The 27663-nt window shown below is 40.3% G+C and overlaps 1 protein-coding gene across 2 annotated transcripts in view; it reads right to left on the bottom strand.

The window, feature by feature from the left end:
- Positions 1-8585: 8585 nt before the first annotated feature.
- Positions 8586-27663, bottom strand: part of acana (aggrecan a) — a 44332-nt gene continuing 25254 nt past the window's right edge. The window contains exons 12-18 of one of the 2 annotated variants that reach the window (XM_067971389.1): positions 27166-27279; positions 19908-20021; positions 15713-15871; positions 14472-14554; positions 13302-13446; positions 10458-10640; positions 8586-8792 (exon numbers count right to left, since the gene is read on the bottom strand). In XM_067971389.1, the coding sequence (XP_067827490.1) occupies positions 8698-8792; positions 10458-10640; positions 13302-13446; positions 14472-14554; positions 15713-15871; positions 19908-20021; positions 27166-27279 (893 nt within the window). In that variant the 3' untranslated portion in view covers positions 8586-8697. The remainder of the gene's footprint in view (positions 8793-10457; positions 10641-13301; positions 13447-14471; positions 14555-15712; positions 15872-19907; positions 20022-27165; positions 27280-27663) is intronic. The other variant, XM_067971390.1, reaches the window with a different exon arrangement.

Genomic DNA, 27663 nt, shown 5'->3' with positions numbered 1-27663 from the left:
AGAGCCCAACTACTCAGTATGTTGAGAGCTGAATTTATTTTCAGTAGAGAAAAGAAGACTGATGGAGGACATGATCCATGTAGAGGCACAGATGATGTAGATGTAACCAGAGTATTTAACTTGTGAACAAAAAACTAGAGGGCACAGGCTAAATGTTAAAAAATGCTTCAAATAAGGCAAGAGATAGGAAGAAGTCTTATTTTCCTATATTGTGTGGATGCGGATCAGACTGCCAGCAAAAAACATCTGAGGTGTTGTTGCTAGAAAAAAACTTTTAAAAAGGGGCTGTTAAATATTTGGGAAGAGGATCGGAGATTCTAGGAATAGATTGAGATTAAAAACTCTGCAAGACGTGCTGCTGGGGCTGGGTTGAATGCTTGAATATTTATCTGTAGAGGTTTGCAGGCCACTGTTAAATAGTGGAGATGTGAGGATGGACAGATGGATGAATATTCTGGAGTTTTGCTTGATTATCTTTAGGGATCTGGGAGTATTTATACAGAACTTTCCTGTCGGAGATTAAGTGGATGGGTGAAGTCCATGACAAGGTAAATTGTACATTAGCTGTAGAAGGAGTGTCTTTGATTGGCTGAATAGTATTTCTTTGTTCCATGCTTTCTTATGTTCCTACAGAGGATTACACCTGTTTTCTAAAAGTCGGAACCAATTTTACTGTTCATAACTTTACAGTTCTATACACACGCTCTAAAATGATATTGATGTATGACTACTTTAAAATACCATACATTTGTTTTACGTTAGTATCAATGCCTGTGTAACCAGGATAAGAAAAATAGCATGATGGGAAGAAGGAATGTCTTAGAGCCAGTTGTTTCTTTGTTGTATTTGTTTCTTAATTTGGATCTATAAATTGTAATTCACGGTCAAATTAACAGATCAACACATTCCCCAAACAAATTTTTGAAGTGAGACTCAGTGTACTTTGTGGGTGTTCAAGGCTGATCTGTTTGGATGCAGCCATTTTGTTCTCATTGTACGAAGCTCCTGTTTCTATTTCCCCTTCCAACACCACTGTGCAACAGAATTCTATTTCCGTACAGTGGGCTGGCTCCTTGAGGACAATGAAATGATTCCATCATTGGCCAGTGGAGACATTAGTCATATGTATGCTCTGGGGTCCAGATCGAGTCTTTGAAATGGACTAAGTGTGGGTGCGCTGGCACCTATAGTCCAATCAAGGGGAGTCACAAGGAAAGATGGAGTTAACTGAGCAGCCATTTTACTTGCCTAGAATGAGGAAGAGTGACTGGATAATGCAACAATATTTTAAACCTACTTGTGGGTTCAACTTTCTTTTGGATTATTTCCCCCACCCTTTGTTGATTCCTGGCTAGAGTTATGATTCTCTGGGAGAAGAGAAAGCTTAATGGAACCGCTCTGAATTCCTGAAGAGTTTGTTTTTCTCAAACCATTTTGGTAGAATTATACTGAAGGCTAAATCCACAACCATGCAGTGTAGGAATTGTTAATGTGCTGTAGGAGCATATGCACAATAACTGCCTTTGTGACTAGAAATCCGGGCCTACATATGGAGATCTCATTTAATACCTTGGTAATAAACAATCCATACCCATTTTATTGGGTGTCATGGTAGATTTGACATAGGCAGTGGGACAGTACTGTTTACTGGAGTGTTGGTGATGTGGGTTTGATTGCTCCACACTGTTGAGTTCCTAGTTTCACCCATATGTCTGTGGGAAGACAATGTAAGCATCTCCTTGAAAGAGAGCGTTGTCAATGGACCATGCTGGTGTCTGGTTCAACAGAAGTACTTGTAGAGGCCGTGGAGCAGGTCATATGCTTTTTCAAATGGAGGATAGCATGAGACCAAAGGAGGGATTGGGGGGTGGGGGGAGAAAAAATAAGATAGGACAATGGAAAGTTAGGCACACAAAATAAAGAACTGAATGATTCCAGGAATGTTGCCTCATATCTGAAATTCTATCACTCAGAAGCAAGAAAGGCTTACCTGCATTCTTAGGAAGATTTCAATTGGATGGTTCAAGAGATGCTGGACTTGTTGGCAACCATGTAAAGTAAAATGGTTTTATTTAAATGTGACACCGCGGAAATGAGGTCTATAATAAAAACTGGAGTGCTAACATCCACTCACACTGAGTGACAGTGTACACCAATACATGCTATGTGTAGGAATTTACGAGGCCTCTGAAGACCACAATAGCAACAAAGAACATTTATGACTACTATCATTGATTATCTACTGAAAGTTTCCAAACAGCTATCATCCAAGGTGCTTTTTACACTATATGACTCCAGCCGACAGTGGGAGACCTGGTTTCCCTTCATTTGCTGTACCCAGTTCCCTTATTCCAACAGCATCATAGAACCACCCGTGGGCTTATGATGCTGTGAGGATAAGTGAGCCAGTTGTATTAAAGTAAATGTGAGGAGCCAGTCCCAAGTGTTAATTTCTGTGGAGTCCAGCCTGCCGACAGAGGTTGGCTCTCCAGCCTGAATGTAAAAGTGGGAGGTGAATTCACAGACGATGCTCTCCCAGAACTGAGCCTTTGGTTAGGCAGGCTCCACTACATTGTAATGGTACCAATGTCCAGGATGCACCAACAACATGACCCCCAGGGCGCCAAGTGAGCCATTAAAGCAGCAACATGGCTAGTACCACTTTTGGCATTGGAGCCCTGTTTCATCTTATTCCAGTGCGAACAAAAATAAACTTGCCATCAAGGAGGTGACTGTGTGATCTGAGAACATTAATACATTATGCGATCAATTGATATACATATTACCTACAGTTGTCTCTGTGCTCTATAGTGAGTATCAGTATTCTCCATGGGTTCTCTGTCGTTTCCCCCTCTGACAAGCCAATTGTCTGACATCTCTGTGAGGTCAGGAATGATTCCTTAGACATTATTGATTGCCATGATTTTACTAGAATAATATATTTGTAGATTGGTTGGAGGGAAGCATGTTTTTTATGTGCATTATTATATAAGAAATATTTTTAGGAATAGGAAAAGCCAATCAGGTTAACAAGTCATTTTCCATTTTCATAGATCAACCCAACCTATGCACCTTCTCACTATACCTCCCAATCCCTTCTTCTCTCCAGAAACACATCCAGTTGTCTCCATCCCAATTATACTGTCTGTTTCAGTGTCCTTCCCATGTAACTTATTTGAATAAGTTAAAGGATGTAGTAGAAACCAGGATTGTCCAAACTTTGTTTTCTTTGTGGGCTGCATAGGTGAGCACAGTGGAGCCTTGGTATTATGATTTAGAATTTACCTTCCTAGGAGGAAACAATAACAGCCTTTTCCAAACCCTCTAGGCCCACAAAACTCAAACAGGACAAACCAGTGGAATAGGATATAAAGCACAATAGGTCTGAGTTGTTTGGGGAATGTCCGTTGCCCTTGGGCTGCAGTTTGGACACCCCTGGTGTAAACAAAGACAAGCAAAGTCAGATCATGCTGGCCCAGCAGCAGTGGCACAATTCATAGTCATTAACATATCCTAAACACTCCACTCTCCCAGGTAAAAGAGGGCATAGGTATTGATTAAATAAAACTACAAAATAGGCTGATAAACTTATAAGGTGTCTGAGACTGATACTAATTATAGGTACAAAGTACAACAGGAATTGCTAAAACACCTGAGCTTGATGAACAAGTCACAAAGCGCAGTATTCACACAACGAATGCAGCAGTTAGCGTGGAATTAATGTATTGCCCCACGGTTATTGAAGTAGCAGAAGGACCTTGGGCACAAGGTTGAGAACTTTACTGTACAATGCAAGTCATTTCCCTAATTAAAGGATAAATAATGTTTCAATTATTACCCAGACACTGAAGTCAATGTTATATTGTCTTGCTCAAGTCAATCTTAAAAATAAAAATCAACAGTGGGAAAATTGTTTTGGAATACATTGTTTTTGAAGCAATTACTTTTCACCATTTTGGTCCAAGTCAATATTGCGATGGAGAGGCACCCAATAGTAATGCTAAGGATCACCAAAGGCTCTATTTCAAGAGGTTCAGGTAACCTATGCTGTTAACACTGCCACTCCTGACACACCTTAAAGCAAAACCCAAACTTTGATTTTCTGCAGTTTTCTGATTGCTCTGTAAGGGTCCACAGGCAGCAAAGAGAATTGTTGTACAAAGTAATGTTGAAATATCAGAGCCTTTGTGTTGGGACAAATGAAGCTTGCAAATCTCCATCTACTTGGCTTGCTAAGCTATTTTTGAGGTGTTTTGGTCTATATTTGCATGAACATATTTCCAATTGATATGTAGGAGCCAAATAAGCCGATGTCTTTCTTGTGACTATCAAAGTGAAGGATGTTAGAAACAGCATCAAGCATGCCCAGATCAGGTATAGCTAGGTTAGAGATGTGCACCAAGCTTCCTTGTTTGGCCATCACGACTCAGCCTCAACCTCTTAAGAACACTTGCCACACCAACCTCCTTGTGTTTGCTCTGAGTGAGATGGCCAATATTGTGGTGTGAGTCTCTTCCCCTGAAGAATGGGATTGCAAACTTCCAAACTGATTTCCTGCAATAGCTTGGGCTGGAGTTCTTTTTAAAAAAAGTAATCCTCCAATAGACACCTTTATAGCATCCCTAATCTTCCAGCAATCACAGAGCCAGAGTAAGGTTCTGTTGAAAACTTGACAATCTAATATCAATAGCAGAAGGACATTTTTAAAACAAAAAGACTTCTCTATCCTCCTACTGGTAAATACTTAGTTATTTAAAAATATTTAATTATTGTACAGCAATTACTGCTAAAAAAATGCTTTGTTTTGAAACTAAGCATCTTGATGACCAACAACCTTTAAAGTTTCATTAGCTTTAAATTCATGTTCATACTCGTCAAAAGTGAAATTAATCAAGGACTTAAAAGTGAAATAATTCAAACAGTTTTATAGTCACACCCTGTTAGTTCTTTCTACAATAACCCCAGTTGTATGGCTCGGGTTCGACACAATCACACAATTAGCAGAGGAGTCGTCAGTGCCACATGGTTAAAATGAACACATGGTGTAATTAAAAAAAAATCAAAACTTGCATGGCTATACTCTCAGAACTTTCAGCTCTGTGACAGAGTGAATTTATTTAAACACAAACACACACACATGCACAAGACTCAATAAAAACAATTTTTCACTGTTTTGAAATTCAACAGACAAAATGAATAGCTGCTGAAGCCACTGCGTTGAGGAAACACACAGACGCTCGTGCGCACACACTTGCACAAACACTCACACACTCTCTCTCTCTCTCTCTCTCCAGCCAAGCTCTAAGAACTTTGTGAAGTCACCGGGTTAGTTGAGAGCAGTTGTAACGTGGGATACAGTTTATTGTATACAATTCAATTTATGCAGAAATAGATTGGGTTCCTCATCTTAATACATAGCTGTGCTTGAATTAACACCTACATTTGTGGGCGTATGTTTTAAAAAACAACAAACATTACAAAATGGCAAAACACATACAGGGTTTGGTACAATCCTATCATGCAGGGTGTACAATCAGTTCCTCTTACCAGCAAATACAATGCACCAACTACAAAGATTTAGAAGCGCTCAATCCTGGCTCGTTTAGAGTTTACAAAAAAACAACTTATAATAATCTGCACTTACCCATTTCTCTCACAGCATTTGTTGGAGAATGGATCTAAATCATTTTGAAAGCAATTTTTTACAAAATTGTAACTGGTGTAAAATGCCTTTAATGAATATTCATAAGATTGTCTGAATACTCCCCCTTCGTTTCTACAAAATTGGAAGTGATAAATGAACTGGTGGGATCCATAACACAATATTAGATTAGGGTCTTATCATATAGAAACAAACTTAATACATCTACCAAACTCAGACTATTGGGTTTAAAATAGTTGGGCTGGTGGAACTTGGTAACTTGAATGATTTATATTTAAAAATATTCAAGTTATCATAGAACTATGATTGACATAGAATGCTCCTTTAAATGGGTTGTCCTTATAAGGATAAAATAACTGCCAATAGGAAATTTCTCTCGGTGTGGAGTACCATCCAGGTGTGCACTTTACTGCACCTGGTGACAGCTCAAACAATGGGTCAGATATGCTGCAGGTTAGCATTGCTGGTGAGGCTTTGGCAACATGGCTTCCGCCTCCATAATTAGCAGAATAGACTCTACCACATCTACATGGCATTTATACAGGGTTTCTCCAGTGTTCGAGCTGATATCAGAGACTTCACAAGATGGGGGTGAACTGAGATTGAAAAGGTGGGGTGCACTCAGTATTGGAAAAAAGTCTATTTAAAATAAAATGGAGGTAAAGATGGGGAGGGGATGGGAGTTGGAGAATGTAGTGTTTTACAGAATGAAGGGCCAACCCAGATGCTTTAGTTTGCAAAAGAACCCAGAAAGCAAAGCTGCAGGGCAATAAACGACCGTGACCCTAAGATTGCAGTAATTGATTTGTTTATTTAACATTTCCTCCCCTTTTCTTTTGCTCTCTTCTCCTGAAGGTGTTGACCCCTGGCACCGACTACCCTATGGTACCTTACTTGCTCTTCACTTTCCATGTAATTTTAATCTGGGTTTGTTCGTGCCAGTGAGCAGTGCCTTCTCTCCGCTGTGTGACTGCAATACAAGTTGGTCCAGCAACTGATCACAGCATTACAGGGCTCCCAGATAGGAAGTCATCCTGGGGACTGGGTACAACATGAATGTGGATTAACTTTCAACACTGACCTCTTAGGCTGCATTTACACTACTAGTGGGGTGTCAGCACAAAGTGCTTTGATTCCACACCAACACTAACAAGTTGTAGCATAAATCTGGAGTCAGGGCTCAACTTCACTCTGCAACAAAGTGGAGTGAAACTCCCACCACCGAGGAATCTCACTCTGCTCTGCTCCGGAGTCCGAACAGTCCCTGACCCATTTAGCATTGGTATGAAGCTAAACCACTTTGCACTAATGCTGCAGTTGTAGCATAAATGAAGCCTTGTATGTAATCTGTTAGATTGGGCTGAACTGATATCCAGAGTGATATAGAGGTCACGTTCAAGATGTGTCAGGAAGAAGCCACATCTTCACTATGAGCCACTAATACACATTATGTCTTTTATTTTGTATTTTTGCGTTTATTAGCATATCAGTGCTGTGATATGAAATCCTGTCTTTCCTAGTTCAGGCACTCTGTGGCAGTGTCAAGCACTCCCACATCAGGTATAGAACAGCCTATTGCTTCTACTCTGTCCCAACATTGTTACCTTAGCTCATAACCGTGCCCTTAATTGCATCAGTGTGATATTTCTGTTTCTCACATCAGTCATCTCATGGCCTCTCTGAGATTTTCAAATTAGGGGCAGTTTTGATATTATGGAGCCCATGACGACAGGGAACTGGGTTGAGACTACCCAAACTCATTTTCTTCAGGGCATCAGAGGCCAGCAGAGAGTTGAGACCTTCATCCCATTAGCCTGGGTTGCACTCAAAAACAGATGCTTGAGGTGGAAAGGCAGTGCCCTAACCTCAATTCTCCCTCACAAAACCAGACAGGCAAAAAAATGGCCAAACACTGAACACAATAAATGTTCTGTAGCTTAAGGGAAAGATTACATTCTAAAAAAAAACAGGGGAAACCCACAGTTTCACAGCTGCTAATAGATGATATTTCCCTTTAAAACAAAAGAAATTCTCTGTGAGTTTAAGATTCAAAAGTAAATTATATTGTATTACTTAGGAAAAGAATGTCAATTATATAATTGGTTTCCACAAACTTTAAAATATTACATTGTCCAGTCCTCTCTTGATATCTATCTAAAATTTAACAATGCAAAGCTTCCTTTCTCATTTTTTTCTGCTGCATGTGCACATTTATCTCTCAAACATTCACAGTTTCATTAAAACACGCACACACTCACACACACTCAATTGTCTGAAATATTTTTAAAGCTGTTACTGTTTGTTTTACTCAGGATAAAATATAACGGTTCATATTTTATTTTACACATTCAAGGACATATTTTGTCAAAGCAATTTTCATTCACACAGTTCTCTTTTAAAAAAAAACAAATCCATTTTTTTTTCTTGCTCGTTTTCCGGTTCAATGGTTATTGGTAAGATTGTCGTGCAACAGGCCCTCCCTGTTTGGAGGTGGCTGCTGCATTTGATAACAGGTTAGCACTCCAATTTCTAGTATGCACCTCCACAAATAAAAGACACCAAAAGCACCATGCACTGCACGGTCTTGGTTGAATAGCATCAGAACTGTTGTTCTGTTGCTTATGTGTCTCAGAAAAGAAATTATACATTTCTTTCTCATTTAAAAAAAATCTGTGCATGTGTTGCATTTGTGAATGATTCTGTTTGCATTATACATTCCAACATTATTTGAAACTATGTTGATGTATCTTTGCAGGTACCGTCTAGGTGTTAGTTGATCCAATTATTTCTTATGGTGTGTAGTTGTCTGAAAATAAAATCTTCAGCATCTCATCCCAAAAGGCACATTGACAGGTTGAAGAGTTCAACCTAAATGATAACGCTTGACTTGAAATCGAGAAAAAAAAAAGGCATTGGATCTAGGGCTGCTTTGGTGTTTTATATATTGGTTGGGAAAACAACTCTCTTATCTGACAAAATTATTCTTTTGTTAATATAAATGTTCTGGAATAGAATTATATCCTCTTTTTTTCCACTTAAGGGTCAGGACTGTATGAAGCACTTGATTCAGGTTGAGGATGCGGCCTACTTGTATCAACCCTCTTCTGAGGCCTGCGGTTATATGTGGCGGCTGTAAAAAGAAATAGAAAGTCAGTAGAGATATTTTTTTGTAAGAACTTCATATATTCCACACAAGTGTCGTAACCATATATGATTTACCTCGTATGCTTTCTCTCTGGAATTGCACAATAGATGTTATGTCTTGGGTCATTTACCCATTTATCTATAAATATTGTTGGCCTCTGTGTTTCAGACTCTAGCCTTAGCTCCCTACATCCTCAGAATTGTTTCCACTTACCCTGATATCTAGGTAAAGTATCACAATGCACCTGGAATAGTGAAACCTTTCTTTTAGGTTCTTTCAGTTATTAGTTTTATCCCATGCCTCCACGAGAATCTCCTCATTTTTGAAACTGGCAGAGTAACATTACACTAAATATTATTTTGGGTAAAACAACCAATTATGAAAAAAACATACTTTTACAGTAATTATTAAACTTTACTAACTCACTCATATAGCAAAAAATAATTGTTTCCAACTCTGTGCTAAAACTATGTTGTCATTACTTTTTTAAGTCGTGGTTCTTAATTCCAAAATGAGTTACCAGGACTTAGCTATCTGTTCAAAATGCTGCAAATCAGACAACATGTTTGTATTTGAATTGATTGACAAGGGTCCTTCCTCAAGGAAGCTGCTCACAATCAACTGTTGTCATAACAATGTATCGGGTTAAACTGGAACATGACTTCTGAGATTGAAGCTGGTTTTTAACCTCTTAGGTACTGTGACAAAATTAAAGAAACAAGATTCAAGCTAAATCTTAGACAAAAATTCTCAATTTATGTTACAGATGCTACCTTAATACCAGGAAATGGTTAGAATTTCCAAAAGGAGAACTATCTGAAATAAATAGGTGGGGTTTTTAATTTTAGTTGTTTTTCGGATAACATTCCTCATTTTCTCTCTGCCTCTCTTGAGGGTGTTGATCCATGCTACAGTGCAGTTCCACAGGTGCTGACTGCCCTTCCCACTTCACCCAAGTGGCCAGGATGGAATCATGCTAGTGATTGTAGTCCTGGAGTTTTTGCTTAGTTATTTTTTTTTGGAAAGGAGAGATTTCCCAGATGTTTTCCTGTGATACCCAACTCACTCAGGAAATTAAGTAACTTGAGGAGACTCTGCCACACTAAAAGTATATTCGATCTATTGGAAGGAACAGCCATGACAGCCCAGGTTTATGTTCTTCTTATGTAATCCCTGAAACATGAACATCTCCATCACGTAGGAACATAGGAACAGGAAGAGACCATTCAGCCCCTCAAGTCTGTTCTGCCATTCAGTTAGATCATGGCTGATCTGTACCTTAACTGTGTCTACCTGCCTTAGTTCCATAACTCTTAATACCCTTGCCTCACAAAAATCTATCAATCACCTAATGATACAGTGAAGTAGAATACAGCCAGGATCATTCAACTTCCTAGGCTGAGGAGGTTTGCAAGGTCACTAGATCAGGTCAGATGAAGGTGCCCTTCAGCCCATTTGATCTCATCCTCCCACAACACCAACCCTACTATCTTCTCATTACAGCATCTAACTGTTTCATAGTGAGTTGCCAGTTGCTTGTTGATGGTATATGAAGGAATAATTTTGTGGTTGGGGGGGGGGTGGGGGTGGGGTGGAGAAAGAGAAGGAAAAAATTAAAAAGACAAAAGACCTGAATTAATTTTTACTTACTGTCTATGCACATTATCCTTGGCTGCTCCCACTGCCCGTCTGGCTGACATTTGATGTTGGGAAAATGGCGCTGTAAGAAGCCATTTTTACACTGATACCGTACCAAGGAGTTAATTTCAAAACGTTCTTTCTTTTTTCCAAAGGTTTTGGCGTGTTCCACCACTGGAGGTTGGCCACAAGCAACTGATGAAAGACAAAAAAAAGTAAAGCATCATTTAAAACTCCACAAGTGGGGTCATCTTAGTCGGTAGCATTTTTCCCTCTGCTAACACTCTAGTGCAGTAATGAGATAGAGACATTAAACCAAGGCCCTGTCTGTTGGTTCAGGTGGATATTAAAGATCCCATACCTCTATTTGAAGAAGAGCAAGGGGTTCTCCTGGTGTCCTGGCAAACATTCCTCCCTCAACCAACACCATAAAAAAAACAGATCAATTGGTCAATCAACCCACTGCTGATTGTGGCATCTTGCTGAGTGCAAAATGCTTGATGTGTCAGCCTAGTTGAACAATTATTGCATTTTGAAGTAAGTCATTGTATGTGAAGTGCTCCTGAGATGAGATCAAATGCTATATAAATAGAAATCTTTCAATAAAAAGATCGCGGCATCTTCTAACAAGAAATTGTGATATGTCTGATGCACTTTATTAATATAGATCTACACATTTATTTAATTATTTTTCCCTTTAAAGTTCTCCCCTCCGCCCCACCTCCAAGGCTTTGCCTCCCCGCTGGGTTGTAGTTCTATGGGTGCCTTTCACTCTCTGGATCAGAAAGTGACTGGAAAATTGGGAGTGCTACGAATGATGTGCAAGTCTCTGATCCATGTCCCTGTTGAGTGAAATTCTCTGCCAACAGTGGAGTCTGAAAATTTACTCCATTTTTGTCAAACCTTACTTCTTCCCTATGATCTCAAAAAAAAAACAGAACACCAGGAATGAGAAAGGGGGATTAGGTCTACTTACTCACTGCACTATTGTCCAAGTGTCTGCATTATTAAATGTGATGTGGAGATGCCGGTGATGGACTGGGGTTGACAATTGTAAACAATTTTACAACACCAAGTTATAGTCCAGCAATTTTATTTTAAATTCACAAGCTTTCGGAGGCTACCTCCTTCCTCAGGTGAACGATGCGGAAATGAAGTCCGCGAAATGAAGTCGCATTTATAATTCACAGAACAATGCTGGTGATAACAGACAGTTTTTTCAACTGCCCGTTGCCAAGGCAATCAGTGTGCAGACAGACAGGTGTTACCTGCCAGGTCTCAGAATATACAAATCACCAAAAAAAACAACAAACAAAAAAAAACAGAGATAGAGAGGTAGAAACATAGAAAAGACAGCAACTGACCCGTTATATTAAAAACAGATAACATTTGTTCGCTGGTGGGGTAACGTGTAGCGTGACATGAACCCAAGATCCCGGTTGAGGCCGTCCTCATGGGTGCGGAACTTGGCTATCAATTTCTGCTCGACGATTTTGCGTTGTCGAGACACACGACAACGCAAAATCGTCGAGCAGAAATTGATAGCCAAGTTCCGCACCCATGAGGACGGCCTCAACCGGGATCTTGGGTTCATGTCACGCTACACGTTACCCCACCAGCGAACAAATGTTATCTGTTTTTAATATAACGGGTCAGTTGCTGTCTTTTCTATGTTTCTACCTCTCTATCTCTGTTTTTTTTTTTGTTTGTTGTTTTTTTTGGTGATTTGTATATTCTGAGACCTGGCAGGTAACACCTGTCTGTCTGCACACTGATTGCCTTGGCAACGGGCAGTTGAAAAAACTGTCTGTTATCACCAGCATTGTTCTGTGAATTATAAATGCGACTTCATTTCGAGGACTTCATTTCCACATCGTTCACCTGAGGAAGGAGGTAGCCTCCGAAAGCTTGTGAATTTAAAATAAAATTGCTGGACTATAACTTGGTGTTGTAAAATTGTTTACAATTATTAAATGTGGCCATTTCATTGTTCTCCTCCTACTCCAAATTGAACAATCTCTATCACAGTTCTTGACCCTTTGAAATCCTAGTGAACCCCTGGCTCATTTTACCCTAGGATCATGGATTGGGAAATGCTCATGATAACTCAATATTGTTTTATCACTTGCGGGTCTGTGCGGGTATCCCCCAGTCAATTTTTTTTTTTTTTATTCGTTCACGGGATGTGGGCGTCGCTGGCGAGGCCAGCATTTATTGCCCATCCTAATTGCCCTCGAGAAGGTGGTGGTGAGCCGCCTTCTTGAACCGCTGCAGTCCGTGTGGTGACGGTTCTCCCACAGTGCTGTTAGGTAGGGAGTTCCAGGACTTTGACCCTCGCCAGGGCAATTAAGATGGGCAATAAATGCTGGCCTCGCCAGCGACGCCCACATCCCGTGAACGAATAAAAAAAAAATATTGACTGGGGGATACCCGCAGTCAATGGTAAAGGTTTGGCGGCCAGAAACAAAAGTTGCGATGCCCAACTTTCAAACTCTGTACAGATTTGGGCATGTTTGTCAGCCTGCTGCTTTTGGTTCTGTGGAGTCCTTTCCACAACTTATCGAATCTAATTCCCCACCACTAAGAATCAAAACCATTATAGAACTATATCAACCTGAAATGGGCTTGCAGACAAGGAGGCAAGGATGGACACTGTGAAGAGGGATAATTTATGTGTCAAGATGAGCTAGATGGCGAAATGGTCTCCCTCATTTGTATTGGTGAATTAGAAATCTGTCAGCTTGGTGTACACTCTTTTTGCTTTATGTTCTGTGGTGGGGTGGGGGGCAGGGAATGTTTATTTTATTAGAATGCCCTGGAATACAGATGTCACTGCACAGGAACATCCCAGCTTACCTGTCCCCTTCTTGCAAGTGTAAGGCAGGTGGTAGTTGCATGGGACATCATTCCATTGGCCGTTTTCATGCCATATCATGACAACACAATCTTCGCCGCTGTTGAAGAAACTGTCAGGTTGATTGGGCCGCCAGTTCTCAAACAACTATTTGAGAAAAAAAAAGATACATCCCTTCTTGAATACCACTAACCCAACAACAGCACATCTGTATTGCGCTGTAGGGCTAAAAAGATAAAAAGAAAACTGCAAATATTGGAAATCTGAAATAAAAACATAACATGCTGGAGATATAGTGCTGGTGTCTCAGCATCTGAAAAAATGAATTAACGTCTCATGTGTAGCCCCTTCATTTCAAAAACATCAATTTGATGTCATCCTCGAGACACTCGAGTAGGCTCTCTCTCTCTCTCTCTGCTAGACTGCTCTGGTGACGTCAATTCTGGGGAGCAACCCTATGCATCCTGGTGCATCTCCTTTACAAATAGAGGAGTGAGAGGTCAAACAGACCCAAGGGCCTCTCCAGAGCCAGCTGACCTTAGAAATCAAGCTACAGGCCTGGAAATGACAGTACAGACTGTCCCCAGGTTAGTTTGAAGTTGTGTCCCCTTCTGTGGAGCTTCCCTAGAAAACTCCTCATAATTGATATCATTGGAGAGGCATAGCAGGGACAAGAATCTACTTGAGTCTTCATGACAGCAATAATACAAAGAAATTTCAGATAATATGAATATTTCTCATATATAAAAGGGGCAGTACTTGGAACAAAAAGTACTACCTTAGATTTTCTGCCCTTTTAAGTGTACAGTCAAAAGATAAATGTGAAACTCTATATTCCGCTGAGATGGTTGGCAGACAACCTTCTCTCCAGGCACTGCTCTAATGCTGCTCTGAAACTGAATGCTAGATATTGGGGAAAAGACAATGCTTGAATCTCTTCCTTTCCTTGTGGCTGGCCTCCTCTCTGATCTTCCACAGAGTTTAGTCAGTTAAGGAAAAACTGATTTGATGGAGAACCGTTAATTATCCAATGCAAAGTCTTGTTATTTATTCCCCATTAGAGCTTTGTATTCTAATTTCTCCTGTTTTCATATAAAACACATTTGCCTTTGAAAAGAACAGTAATCACTACAAAGAGAAAGATGGGCAGCAAATCTGAAGCCAAAACTCACCAGCGGGCTGGCATCAGACCAATGGAAATCGCCCTCTATTGTCTTGTCATTCAGTCCAATCCATTGATAATCCTGGGCATGATCTGGGCACACAAAGGTAGCAACAATATCAACTTCACAATGGACAGAGTTAACAAAAGAATAATTCTAGATTTTCTTTCAATGCCAAACTAAATAGTTTGTGCACTGATATTTCACGCTAGTTTTAGAGCCAGGATTTTAACTCTTAAACAGCCATAGCTGGAGAGTTCAATCGCCCTAGATTTAGAAAACTGGGTGAAGGGTCAGGCCCATAGAGCTGGACACCATCAAAGTTCAAAAGAATAGGAGAGAAGAGGAGGTATATCAAGAAACAGTTGTTAGATAATACCAAGTTTGAGTTTTAAAAGCCTGTAGATTGTAGCACAAAAGGGAAGGCTGAGGGCCTGAGAAAAATCAGTTAGAGGAGGAAATGATGCAATGATTTCAACACAGTGAGGATGCAGGGAAGAGGAAGAGTGTGTAGGATGGGGTATTTGGAGCTCAGGAACAGGAAAGGATAATAGGAGGGGAGAAATATAAGAATGTAGGAATAGTTACACAAAAAAAGACCAAGGTCCATCTCGTTCGCCTTCTACCATCCTGGTAGTCGCATGATACACTGATAATGGATTTGTTGACCAGGCATGGCAACCAATCTCTATCAATTAGTGTACAACAGACCCAGACATGAGGTGAGGAGTATTCCACTGGTGGTGGAGAGCTTTGGGGACTATAGATCCAAAGTCACCTGTTCCTCCCAAGCATGCTACACTTATCAGGAGGAGCACTGACAAGAGTAACATTGGTAAAATGGAAGGAGCCAACAAAGATGATGATGGACAATGGGAAGGAAATTGAAGGCTTGTGGTGAGAGAAAACTTTTTCTTGCATCATGATCAGGAATGTGAGTGAAGTGTTAGAATAGCCTGCTCACATGTGGGAGCAGTTTTCACGTCTTTTACAGGCTTGGCCTTATATAGGGAATTGCAAGTTGTTGATGGAAAAAAAAAGTGTTTGGGTTTGAAAAGGGGAAACTGAGCTTCTTGGAAGCAGGTTTAGTGATGAAGGAGATGTGGGCATTCCATTTGAGTTCAGAGGAAACAGTAAAGCAAGAAATGTCAAGAGATGAAGAAGGATAAAAAGTAGAGCTATCAGCGGTGAAGTGACGTAAATGGATTATGACATAAGAAATGGTCCTTACTACTGCATCAAAAACTCACTGTTAACAAACTCTTGTTCTTCTGGAGTGACAATGCTGGCCAGGTGAGCTTTATGCTCCCTGCACTGGTGCTCTGCATCTTCCCATGTCTGTCTGTCAATGAAGTGCCTGTAGCAGTGACCCTGAAACTTCTCCCAACCAACTTCACACTCCGCCACATCTACAGAAAAAAATTGGGACCATTACACGTGTATTATAATAGTTCAATATTGGAGCTCAGCAACTCTCTGGAATGTCATCATACGGAAATTTGATTTCATACCTCAGTCGTAAGCAAATGATAATAAGACATATAAAAACCTTTGAAATATATCAGCTCAAACCCCACAAATATTGAAACATTTAAAAACATGCTATGAACAGTAAGATTTAATGGACATCCTTTGCTACAATATCTTGCTTATGGTGGCATTCACTAATTTCATTGCATTGTCTGTGACTGCATGCCTGCTAAGTTTAGACACTGGGCAATCCCATTTGCTAATTAGGGGGCCATGATTTAGGTCATGTTAATTTGAGGTTTGGTGAATTCTCATTCACTCCCTTGAACTGTATAAAAATGTGTTATTTCCCACCATTGCAATCACAACTCATACTGGAAAAACACACAGCAGCATTGCAGGCTTTTAGTGTTTTCCAATGCTGCTATTGTATTGCCCAAAGCAATATGCATAAGTGTTATAGTCAATATACAAAAGGACACAACACCCAATTAACCCAGAAAGGAACCAGAAAAGTACTGAAAGAAGGCATCAGACCGGTGACGGAATCAAATTTAAAACTATGAAGAAAATCAAATCTACAGAAGGTTTATAAATATTCAGTTGACTTACTGCAAACTGACAATAACAAACTTCAGGCAAATCTACAAAGATTGTTAAGATTAAAGGCAAAATTTTCACTTTGACACGGTCTTGGTTCAAACATTAAAAAGGGCAAAGCAAAGAATCTTCGCGCCTCCTATCCTCCAGCACTTGTTGCCGTTACCTGATATATTTTAATGTAATGGTTGCCCTAAAACAGTCTTTTGCCCTATTGTACTTGCTATGTAGACCATATAGGAGACCAAAAGAGAGCTAATGGATAACCGTAATGGAAAAGTGACAATAAGGAGACAGCTTCAGGAACTGGCAAAGGGCAATGGGCAATGCCAAGATCTTGTCGTGCTGATGATGAATCTGGTTATGACTGACTAGGTATGTCGGAATTGCTGCCAGTAGGAAATAGATTGTTGAACACGGAGCAAACTATTTAAGCCCAAATCCTTATAAACATACCATTGTTGGCAAAATGGACATTGAAAGATAAACCCCCACTCATCAAGATTCTTCTCATATCAGGGATAGGTGCCCATCAACTTATTCAGAAACAAATGAGAACTTTCCACCTTTACAATAGTCCAGCACCAATTCACAGCTGGGATAATTCACAAAAAGCCATTTGGCTTGTTTGTTGGTGTAAACATGAGGGAAGCAGTACAATGATGGCCAACTCTCAAATCTGTCAACCTCACTTTTACCCGCATAGCAAGAATGCCCAGAATCTCAGCACTGCCTTTACTTAGAATTCAAAAGTATTATCTTGGACTGTGCTGGAGGAGAAAGCACCAATTCTAGGCTCAAAGTGCCATGAACGATGGTAAAAAACCATGTTAGTGCCAACAGATCATGGTGAAAATTTTGCCAAAAGATCTACAAAGAGTATGAGAAGGAAAAAAAAAACTGTTATGAAGGTTTGACTTTTGAGTAGCTTTACAAAGATCTAGGTGATCTACAATAGTTTGTGCACAACACAATTATGCAGTAATCATGAAGTAAACAGCAGAAGAAGGGACCACTAGAACTGTTGAGGTTGGATGAGGAATGAGAATTTAAGCTTGTGCCTCATGTCAGCATCACTCAGTGTAGGTTTCACGAATGTTGACTGCAAGAATGACCTTAACCTTTCTCTATATTATTCACGTACTCAACCAGACCTCAGATTTCCTGGCCAATGGGATTCTTGGTCACTATGGCATTCATTATGGGTTCAGGTTGTTGAATTGGGGGCCAAATTATGGATTGTGTCTTACATCATGGATACATCAATTCAGTTGAATTAAAGGGGTAGGTCAGCAAGAAATCCCAGTTATAAATTCCTATGTACAAAGAATGGGTGCTTTGGAATATCAAAGATGTTAATGGGCATTTCTACTGTTTTGTCTTTCTTTTTTTCCTTCTCCCCTTCTGAAGCTACTGGTCCATGATACACAGGTGGCTATTCTTCATGTGTGAGCTGAAACAGTGAGTATTAGTTGGCTATTTGACTTAGGTGGGGGGGTGGTCATCACAGCTGAACCCAATCCTGTCTTCACCCAACATTCACATAAAACATTCTCCAATATAGGATCACTGGATAGTGATCAGGAGTGGGATTTGTGTGAGAATTTTTCCATCTAGCCCAAGGTTGCACAGGCCATCTGCCGCACCCAATTGCTGCCCTAGATGAGACCCAACTTGTCTATGTATTTTCTATGTGGTAATCTAATAGTGGCTCCAGCAATAGAACATTTAAGTCCCAGAAAGGCTTTCATAAACTTTACGGCCATCTTGAACCAGTGTTCAAGCTCCCCTGAGTTTTGCTGATTTCTGGTTGAGATGCTCAATGAGCTACTGCCCATAAACTGAGAGCTTCATCTTAGAGGACAACTGACTGGCCAGGACAGGTCAGCCGTGCAGAAGAGTACAGCTTCTCCCTATCAATCCTGAAGTACCTCTCAATTTGCCTGTCACGAGATCAAGCAATTGCCCTTTCTTGATCAGAGGCAGCACTGATAAGTTAAAAGAGGTCGAAACCACTCCCTTCAAATAAATAAAACAAACAGTAATAGGATCATACCTTTCAAACAGTGATAACCTCAAACTTGCTCTCTTTGTAATCTAACCAGTATTATTGCAGGAACATCTGGGTCACAAATCACTGATCATAACGACCTTTTAAGACTCCTACTTGTTCTTTGAAAGGGAAGTCTGACTCAGAAGCTGAAGTCATAGACAGCCAATAATCTGGTTTGAATTAAACAAAGACCCATGGAATATTGGTCATTAGCAGCCTATAGGCAATCCTAGCCCGTGAGGCAGATTCTTACAGAATGCCTAGACTTATTGAAAGATGATTTTATGGGTATCTAATGTATGACCCAATATTCTACAGGATACACATGGGCCATCTACAGCTTGGCTCTGTAAGAAAAGCACAGGCATTTTTGTTCCAGGCAGATCAGAATTGCACAGCAGCTTCCCTATGGCTTGTTGGCTAAATGCACCTGTAGTGTGATTATGGAGCCACATAGAACGGGAAGGTCCCAGGTTTGATTTGCTGCTCTATGCCGATTTCAGCTAGGGCACCACTGGGGATGGTGGATGTTACAATTGGTCCGAGTGCCCGCTGGCCGGGGCTGGGGGGGGGCGGTATATTCAAGCATGAAGAATGGTCACTTGAGGCAGCAGAGGGCTGGAAGGTCCAATGGGGCTATACCCCAACATGAATCAGCATCCTCAGGAGGGGAGGGGGCAAAGGAAGGACAGAAATGAGCAGAGCTGAGATACAGGACAAAACGTACAGCAACTGGTCTATTCAGTGGTTCATTGCAGCTCAGTTAAAGTAAAAAAAAGTTTCCGTGTTGGACAAATTCACTGATAAGATTGCCACAACTTAGCCTATACATGAATCGGGGTCAAACAAAGCTTCTTCATTATCTCAGTGGGTCAAAGCGCAAACCTCAGGTGACTCACTGAAGAACTTGGTAATCCTGGAGTCACCCATGCTCATCACTTGCATTTTACAAGTTAAGACTTTACCAGTAACCTGTGATGACACAAAAGTGAAACTTCTCAGTTGAATAGTATAGAGTTTCACTGCGAGTGAACTAAGGCAATTATTGGACTATCTTTTTGACTATGCTGGATCTTCATGTTAAGGAGTGGATTGTTTCCATTCAATGAATAGTAACATCTGATCCTCCAAGTGTGGTAAATAATACCACTGTTGTGCACAAACTATCAGAAAAAGAAAATCACCTTTGAGTCTCTAAGAATAAAGAAGATTAGTTAGAAAAAAAATACAATGAAAGTCAAACCCAGAACAAGTTGCCCACCCTAAACTGGGCCAGTGTTTGTAAGCTGTTAGTAAAATTAGCTGAAGCCACTTTCTCGTACCAATTTCACAGAGGTCCCCTCCATAGCTGGGCAGGCACAAGCATTTGAAAGAGTCGATGCCATCGATACAGGTAGCTCCATTCAGACAAGGGCTCGAGTGGCACTCGTCAATGTCTGCAAGAAATCAAGTTCTGCCATTAGGATTTCAAGCAGAGAATTCTTTGACAGGGTGGGGAGGGAGAGAAGGGGGTTCCTCTCTGCACTTATTCTGAAGGCATTCATTTTGTGTCGTGTTTGATTTTTTAGCTGCAACTATCTTAGAGAGACAAGCTGAGCAATTTGAAACTGACACCTAATAGTTGCTCGAGTGAGCCCCTGAACTGGTCAGTTATCACTTTCAGCTTTAATTGCTTTCTCCTATATATCTTCCCTTACTATATCTAATGGTTCCTCAAAATCTTTCTCATCTCACCTTCAGTTATTTCCTATCTCCCTGCCATACCTATTTGCCTTCAGCATGTTTACTTTTCTCTTGGAAAGTGGGTGCCTGAACCAGGCACAGACTCTTTCATGATTTCTGATGCCAGGTGGTCTGGTATGAAAAATTTTGCCTATGAACCCAACCTAGAATGAACAAGGCACCACTCTTTCTCACTGAACTTTTCACTTTGAATTACTTCTAACTAGCCAAGCCACTCATCTGGCTTGGCCTAGTCTTCTGAAATTAACAGGTGAAGTGACTGTTAAATAAGGCAACTGGTTTTGAGCTCACTGATTCAGTCAGCCTGGCTAGGGACCGATTTAGAACAATCTGTTCAAACTAGAAATTGGATTACTGGACTAGCTAGCAGATTTAAGTGTCAGGATCTTTGAGATTTTAACTCAAAAGCATTTAAATTTCTCAGATTTAAGAAAAATACTACAACCTTTTGAGCTTATCGATGTGATGGGGAATGGAATATGTTTTGGGCACTCTATGTCAGCTCTAAGCACTGCTTGATCAGGTGTAGCACTGCTGGATGCAAAGTAAAACTCCCTCTAGTGTGCCTCAAATAACATGCCTCACCACCAATCATGAAAAAGGAACCTCTGCTACACCAGTGTGACATTTTCCACTTCTCACCCAAGCCAGCCAATGGCACCTCTGAATGGGATTGTCAATTTATAGCCAATTAGTACTAAGGGCCATTACAGAAAGGAAACTTTCAGCCTATCAGTCTGAACCCAGACCCAAAGTAAAAGTCCAGTGTCCTTTGTTGGATCTTGTATAATGTGAAGCTAAAGTAGGAGCCTCAGGAGAACACAGAGCTACATGAGCCTTTTGAATTTTTTTCTTCTTTATCTGTTAGTGGTTTTGAATATTTTTATGTAAACAGTGAATGCTTCATTGGATAAACTGTTGGAAACTAGTTACTGAGCTTAACAGCATACAGAAGGAGCTGTGTTCAATTTCTGGCCATTAACGCGGGTACATGACTAACCTTGGGACAAAACCTGTTCTGATCACTTTGTGTAGTGGCATTGTAAGTAAGAATATGTTTACAATTTAACTATACTGACCAGAGGAAATTTCCATGAACAACTAGAGCAATTATTGTTCCTTGTGGTTTCAATGCGTGTGTTAATTCAGCTGTTTAGGACTAGTGGTGGCTTGTTCCTCACCTGAGAGTTTCAACACTCGCAGTTTAATGGAGAAACAATGCTTTGCCTCCTCCCAATGACAAGTTGAAATGGGAGTGCAGGATATCACACAATCTCACATCCGGCCATTCTATGTTAGAATTCTAAGTCACTAAGCTACTTTTTATCTATTGATAAGAGTCACCAAACTAAACCTGAGGAATTATTTTGTACCCTTCTATTTCACTACTTCCTCATTTATATATTTGAAGAAATAAAATCAGTAGGGGCTGGATGGTGCAGGGATTAAACACATTGCCCTTTTTGCCCCTGGAATCTGGGTTTGAATCTTTCTGCTGACATTAGGGTCCTAAATGAAATAAGTTCTAACTCTGGATGACCCACAACAAAAAAATTACCCATACTTTGACTCTAACTGGCACAGATTTGACAATCTTATTGGGAAAGGCTATTAAGGATGGCTGGTGTGAAAATCAGAAAATGTCACACTGTTGCAGTAGAGGGCACTCTTCTGAAATTGGGGCTGAAGCACATTATTGGACAGAGGAAAAGGAGCTTTACTCTGCTTCGAACCTGTGTTGTACCTGACCTGAGATTGCTTGATGTTGACACTGGAAAGGTGTTAATCTCTTAATGAGCATGAAACTCACCATTTGTTTTTACAAAGCAGAAGCCTAATTGATGAAGTTATTCAACTTCTTGGCCAGTGTAGGAATTCTACAACTGCAAGGAATTGTCTGCCTCTTTGACAATGATAAGGAAATCACCATTTAATACATGAGTACATTTTTAGTTTGACCAAGCCACTTTTTTGTATTAGTGGTGCCCCTCTCCTGCAGGGGCGGGGGGGGGATCACTTGCAGTGGTATTTGCTCTGGTGGCATTAGACTCATGCCCAATGCCACTCTACAGGCTGAAACAAAAATAGAGGCCATTTGTAGGAAATGATGCAAGAAGACTTCCTCTGAAAAACTGAAGGAGAAAAGTTCATCAATTAAACTTATACTTTGTAAAATCAAAAAATGGTGAGTTTGGTTTTCATTGAGGTGAGAGATGGAACACTTTTTCAGTGTCAACATCAAGCACTCCCAGGTCAGCACAACGCAGGTTAGATGCAGAACAAAGCTTTACTTCACCGTTGTGTTGAAATGGCCTTCAAAAACTACCAACAAATTCTGGTAACTTTGTTTAATTATGTATGGCCTGCTTCACTGATGGTTTGATGGGTAAATGCGCCACTTGTGCGCTATTTAATCATACAGACTAGGAAGGCCCCAAGTTCCATCTGTGCTGTTAACTGATCTCAGCTGGGATGGTGCTAGGGGGTTCCATGTTTGGTCTGAGTACTTTAAGGTTATGGAGAAGGAAAAATCATCCAAGGTTCCTACTGCTGATTCCAGCGATAGGTCACTGGATTGCAAAGTGTGTCAGTTTGGATGTCAGGTAGGGTGAAGGGTAGAAACAGCTTGGCTGTAATGACCCCATGGTGGAATAACCTGCTGACGCTAACTGCCCAAGTTCATTCATTGAGGAAAATTATCAGAGACTGCTGTCATTTATAGAATTGCCCTCCTCCCCCACCGCTGCACAAATCAGACTAACAGGAGAGAAGGCAAAATAACTTTCAAAGGAGGAAAGCCTTTGCAAATAACTGGGCTTAGTCTAAATCGAAGATATTTCATTCCTGTGAACATATGCCTATGAATATGTTCCCACTGCAATGTACCACTTAGGACCTAAATAACTTAATTCTTGCCTTGCTTATAGCCTTCAAAGCTACTCCCAGCATAACATATGGTTCAAGATGGAGGCCGACAGAAAAGTGTATGAGTGTTCCCCTTTCATTAGTACCTACTTAAAGCAGATTGTTAATCTGTTTTGCAAGAGAGTTTTAGAAATAAAGAAGAATTGGGCCAAGAGCATATTTAGCATTCAAAATGGCGACTACAGTGCTCAGACTTTAAGGCTGATGGCACTGGGGGTGAAATGCAGCAGCTGACTTTAGCCTGTAGCATAGCAACATTTTTTGAAACCATTATCACTTCATTAACGTACTACAGGTCAACTGTCAAGATTGAATGCAAAGGTTTTGTAAAGATACAATGAAACAAAGGCAGCCTGTTAGGTAATGTATAGTAACTAGCAAAACAGTTGGGTTTTAGCCTTCGTAAACATCACAACTGTACATTCTTCTTCAAAAATGGAATTAGGTGAAGAGTTATATTGTTCTATTTGCAACACTCTTTTGGTTGTGTAACAGTGGGGTTCTATTTGCCATGTTGCGTCATGGTGATGACATAATTGAACCTTACATTTACAGCCAAAAGGTATTGTGGACAATCGCAGTCTTAACCTGTATTTCCCTCTTACACAAAACCTTTGTGTCGCATCCTGTAAACCAACTCTTAAATGATTAGACATTTTGATAACAGAAGACAAAGAAACTAATTGCAAAGTGAGAGACCCCAATTTTATATGAAGACAACCATGGAGAGGTTACAGCTCCAATATCCAACCCAGATTTTGACCTCGAGAATGAATGCTTTTGACTAGTTCAGCAGCTTTTCTAAGCTGGCATGCATTAAAGGGCCTTTCATCTTCTTGAAACAAAGGGTTTGGCAAATCTTTGGCAAAATACATAATTGCATTGCTTGTGTGCATCAAGATGGAAATTATGGAGGTTTTTTTTGGTTCCTCCTCCTCTTTAAATCAAAAAATAAATGGCCAAGCACTGCATCATGAAGGCAACACTCATAATGATCATTCTTGTCGCTCATTAGCACCAAATCAGATGACCCCGATGACATTCCAAAAGTTATTTAAATTCCTGGTCTCCATGCCATGGTAGAGGTCAGCTGACTTTAAAGTCTTCGATGTGAGTCATTACATCAATGTATCTATTGACAGGTGCCGTGGTTAATTCTCGTTGGTATATCAATTTGCAGCATTCATTTTGTAAAAAAAAAGTTTTGAAATGCTGCAAGATTCAAGTTCAAATTTCATCAATCCCCACCGAATTTTCGGTGAACTGGGGGCTTTGCAGTGCAGATATCGACCCAGGATAATCCAGCTGAAACAAAGGAGCTGCAACCTAGCACAAGGGCTACAAGTGAGCATCAATACCACAAAAGCTTGATTAGTTCAATCTATTTAAAATGTTATTGCTGCAAAAGGATAAAATATCTTACACCCATTTCCAAAATATTTTCTGTTTTATATTGTGCAACTTGCTATATACAGCAACTTGCAATTACAATGGAAAAAAATTGCCAATATAAACAGATTTTTCCAACCAAGCTTTAATATGTTGTTTAGCCAGTGCTGGGCTAGCCATCCTACTACAGTCCAACCTCATTGTGAAATGTGCTTCCATCATCTTGGACCTGTTGTATGTAACTGAATGCTGCTGTATCTTTAATAGCATTGGCAAGAATGACAGAAGGTCCATTATATCTGCTCCTTGCACACATGCAGAACTATTTATAAAATCCTAAACTGGGATTTAAACCTTTGGAACCTCAGATCACATCTTTGATGCCTTGTCACCTGAGCCATTCCGGTTCCCGATGGCCCACACTCATCAGTTATAGAGTCGTGTAGAAATGTTGTAATGGACCATCCAATTCCTCATAGAAATAAGCAGGACTTACCATCTGTAATTGCGGTTAACTAGAATAACTCTTTTAAGATAATTCTTCCCCATTTAGCGTCAGTATTGGGTTCAAAAATTCATAGAAACATTGAAAATAGGAGCAAGTGTAGGCCATTCAGCCCTTCGAGCCTGCTCTGCCATTCAATATGATCATGGCTGATCCTCTATCTCAATACCATATTCCCGCTCTCTCCCCATACCCCATGATGCCTTTTGTGAAAAATTCTTGGGTAAAGTGCTCCTGAAATTGCTACGAAGTGGCTTTATTGAACAAATCGTGCCTTGGTTTCACAATTGGGGGATGGGGAGCAACAACAAAGTACTCACCAATGCTGCGGAGTTAACCTTGTAATGTGAACCGGGGGCTTTTTTACAGCCCTGGGGCAGTAGCATCTCTTGAAGCTGGATTGATGATATGGATAGGACACAAATTGCATTGAACTAAACAATCAGCCCATCCCTCACTTACACTTTAAACCATGAGAAGAGCAGAATGGTAAAACTTTGATAAATATTTATTGATGAAGACACTGTCCCATTAAATCCATCCGGGGAGAAACTGATGGAATCTAGCATGATGGGTTCTTGGATTCATCATTCAAAATGGTTCCCCTTTTGGCCAGAGACAAACAAAAATACACAAACACAAAAAATGATTCTGACAAATTTATTTTATTTTCATTTTTATTTGCTAACGATCATTTTACTTCTTTCTGCCTCCCCCCGACCCCCTGTTTGTAACACAAGGAAATGTTGAGAACTAAACCATCAGTTTCCAAACTGGGGTTAGAGTCATATCACTGCTAGCCATCTGGGGCTGGGCACGCTGCACGATGCAAGCACAGTGCCTCAAGAATCTATACTTTCCATGTTTGTTGACTTACTTGCCCATAATTTCTGTTGCTGTATACTAAAAAAAAACACGCTCTGCAATGACAGCACAGTTTTCCTGTGGGTAGCTGAAGTTGTTTATTTTGAAAATTAGGACAGGAGTGTGTCAGTATTTTCAGGGAGTCCTTACAGTGTGTCAGTAGTTGCAGGAGATCTCTAGGAGTGTGTTAGTATTTGAATCCTGGGATTGCCCAGGAATGCATCAATACTTTCAAGGGGCCCCCAGGGTTGCTTCATTCTCTGAGGGAGATACTACATGGAATCTAGAATAACTTTCAAGTGTTGGAGACCATAATAGCAGATTGGAATTCCTCGGTGATGAATGCAAGTTGATAGTACTGCAGCACCACCTTATGGTCATGAGAGGCACTGGCAGTAATTTTTAGCAGAAATTGAGGTTGAGCATTTTAATGTTAATCTATTCACATTATAAATACAGATGGGGAGGCCGTTCAGGCCCTCCCAACTCCAGGAAGAACCCATCATTCCCCTATCACAACATCCAACTGTTTCTTAGTGTGATCTCTAGGATTTTGCCCAATAACTCTACTCAGCTGTCCATTCCTTGTATTGCTCACTGTGCGAAGAAGGATTTCCTGACATCAGTCCTAAGTTTTCCTTTTTACTCATTTGAACCCATCTCCCTGTCCTACTGTCACGGTTTAGTTTTAAGTTGTGTTCTGGATTTATTTTTTATGCACTGTTTAATATTGTATATTCCTCTGTAAGATCACCTCCAAGGCACTCCTTTAAAAGGCTCAGAATCCCAAGTTTCTCTAGTTTTTCTTCAAAACTTAATTCCTTTGACACTATAGGACTCAGTCTCATGGCTCTTCACTGAACTACCTCCAGGGCTGGAATGTCTCCTTGTGTCTTGGTGACTGGAACTGGATACAAAGTGTGGTTGATATATTGTTGTTGATGTATTGATGGTGTACTGTATTAACTGCACTCTATAGCCCAACTAAACCAACCACTATAATTGAAGTTGATAGATGTGCTACAATTGCACAGAACCAATACTGAACTTGGCATTGGGGAAGAACGTAGGGATATTTATGATTCAACCATTGTTATGGTGAAGAGTCATGTTCCATTGGCTTTGACAGACTGCTTAATAATTGACTCACATACCTATTTTGCAGTGTTCTCCTGTGAATCCAGCTGGGCATTCACAAACAAAGCTGCCATCTCTCACCGCACATGTTCCTCTACCACAGGGGCTGTCTTGGCATGGGTCAGGGACATCTATGAAAAAACCAGTAAAATCACAGTGTGATGCAGTTACTCAACGTTTGACACAGGCAATAACTAGGCACCTTTATTGTGTATGAATTAAACTGCTCATCCATAACAATTTATTGAATTTGACATCAACAACTTCTTGGACCAAATTGGAAAGATCAATGATTTATTAAAAAATCTTATTTTAAATTCATGCTCAATTTGGAACTTTCTTCATTTGAATGCTCAGCATTTACAGTCAGTACAAAATATTTGAGCACTGTGCTCCAAATCAACTTCACAAGTTCAATCCGCAGATCTGGGTTACTTTACAGCTCCTTTCCCTCAGGAACATGGAGCTTTGAAAATTTTTACTTAGGCCACTGGAGGTCGAACTTGTGGAAAAGT

Source organism: Heptranchias perlo, chromosome 34 (assembly GCF_035084215.1).
Source record: "Heptranchias perlo isolate sHepPer1 chromosome 34, sHepPer1.hap1, whole genome shotgun sequence".
NCBI lineage: Eukaryota > Metazoa > Chordata > Chondrichthyes > Hexanchiformes > Hexanchidae > Heptranchias > Heptranchias perlo.
Note: the sequence above shows the minus strand (reverse complement) of the source record. Positions and strands in the feature narration are given on the sequence as shown.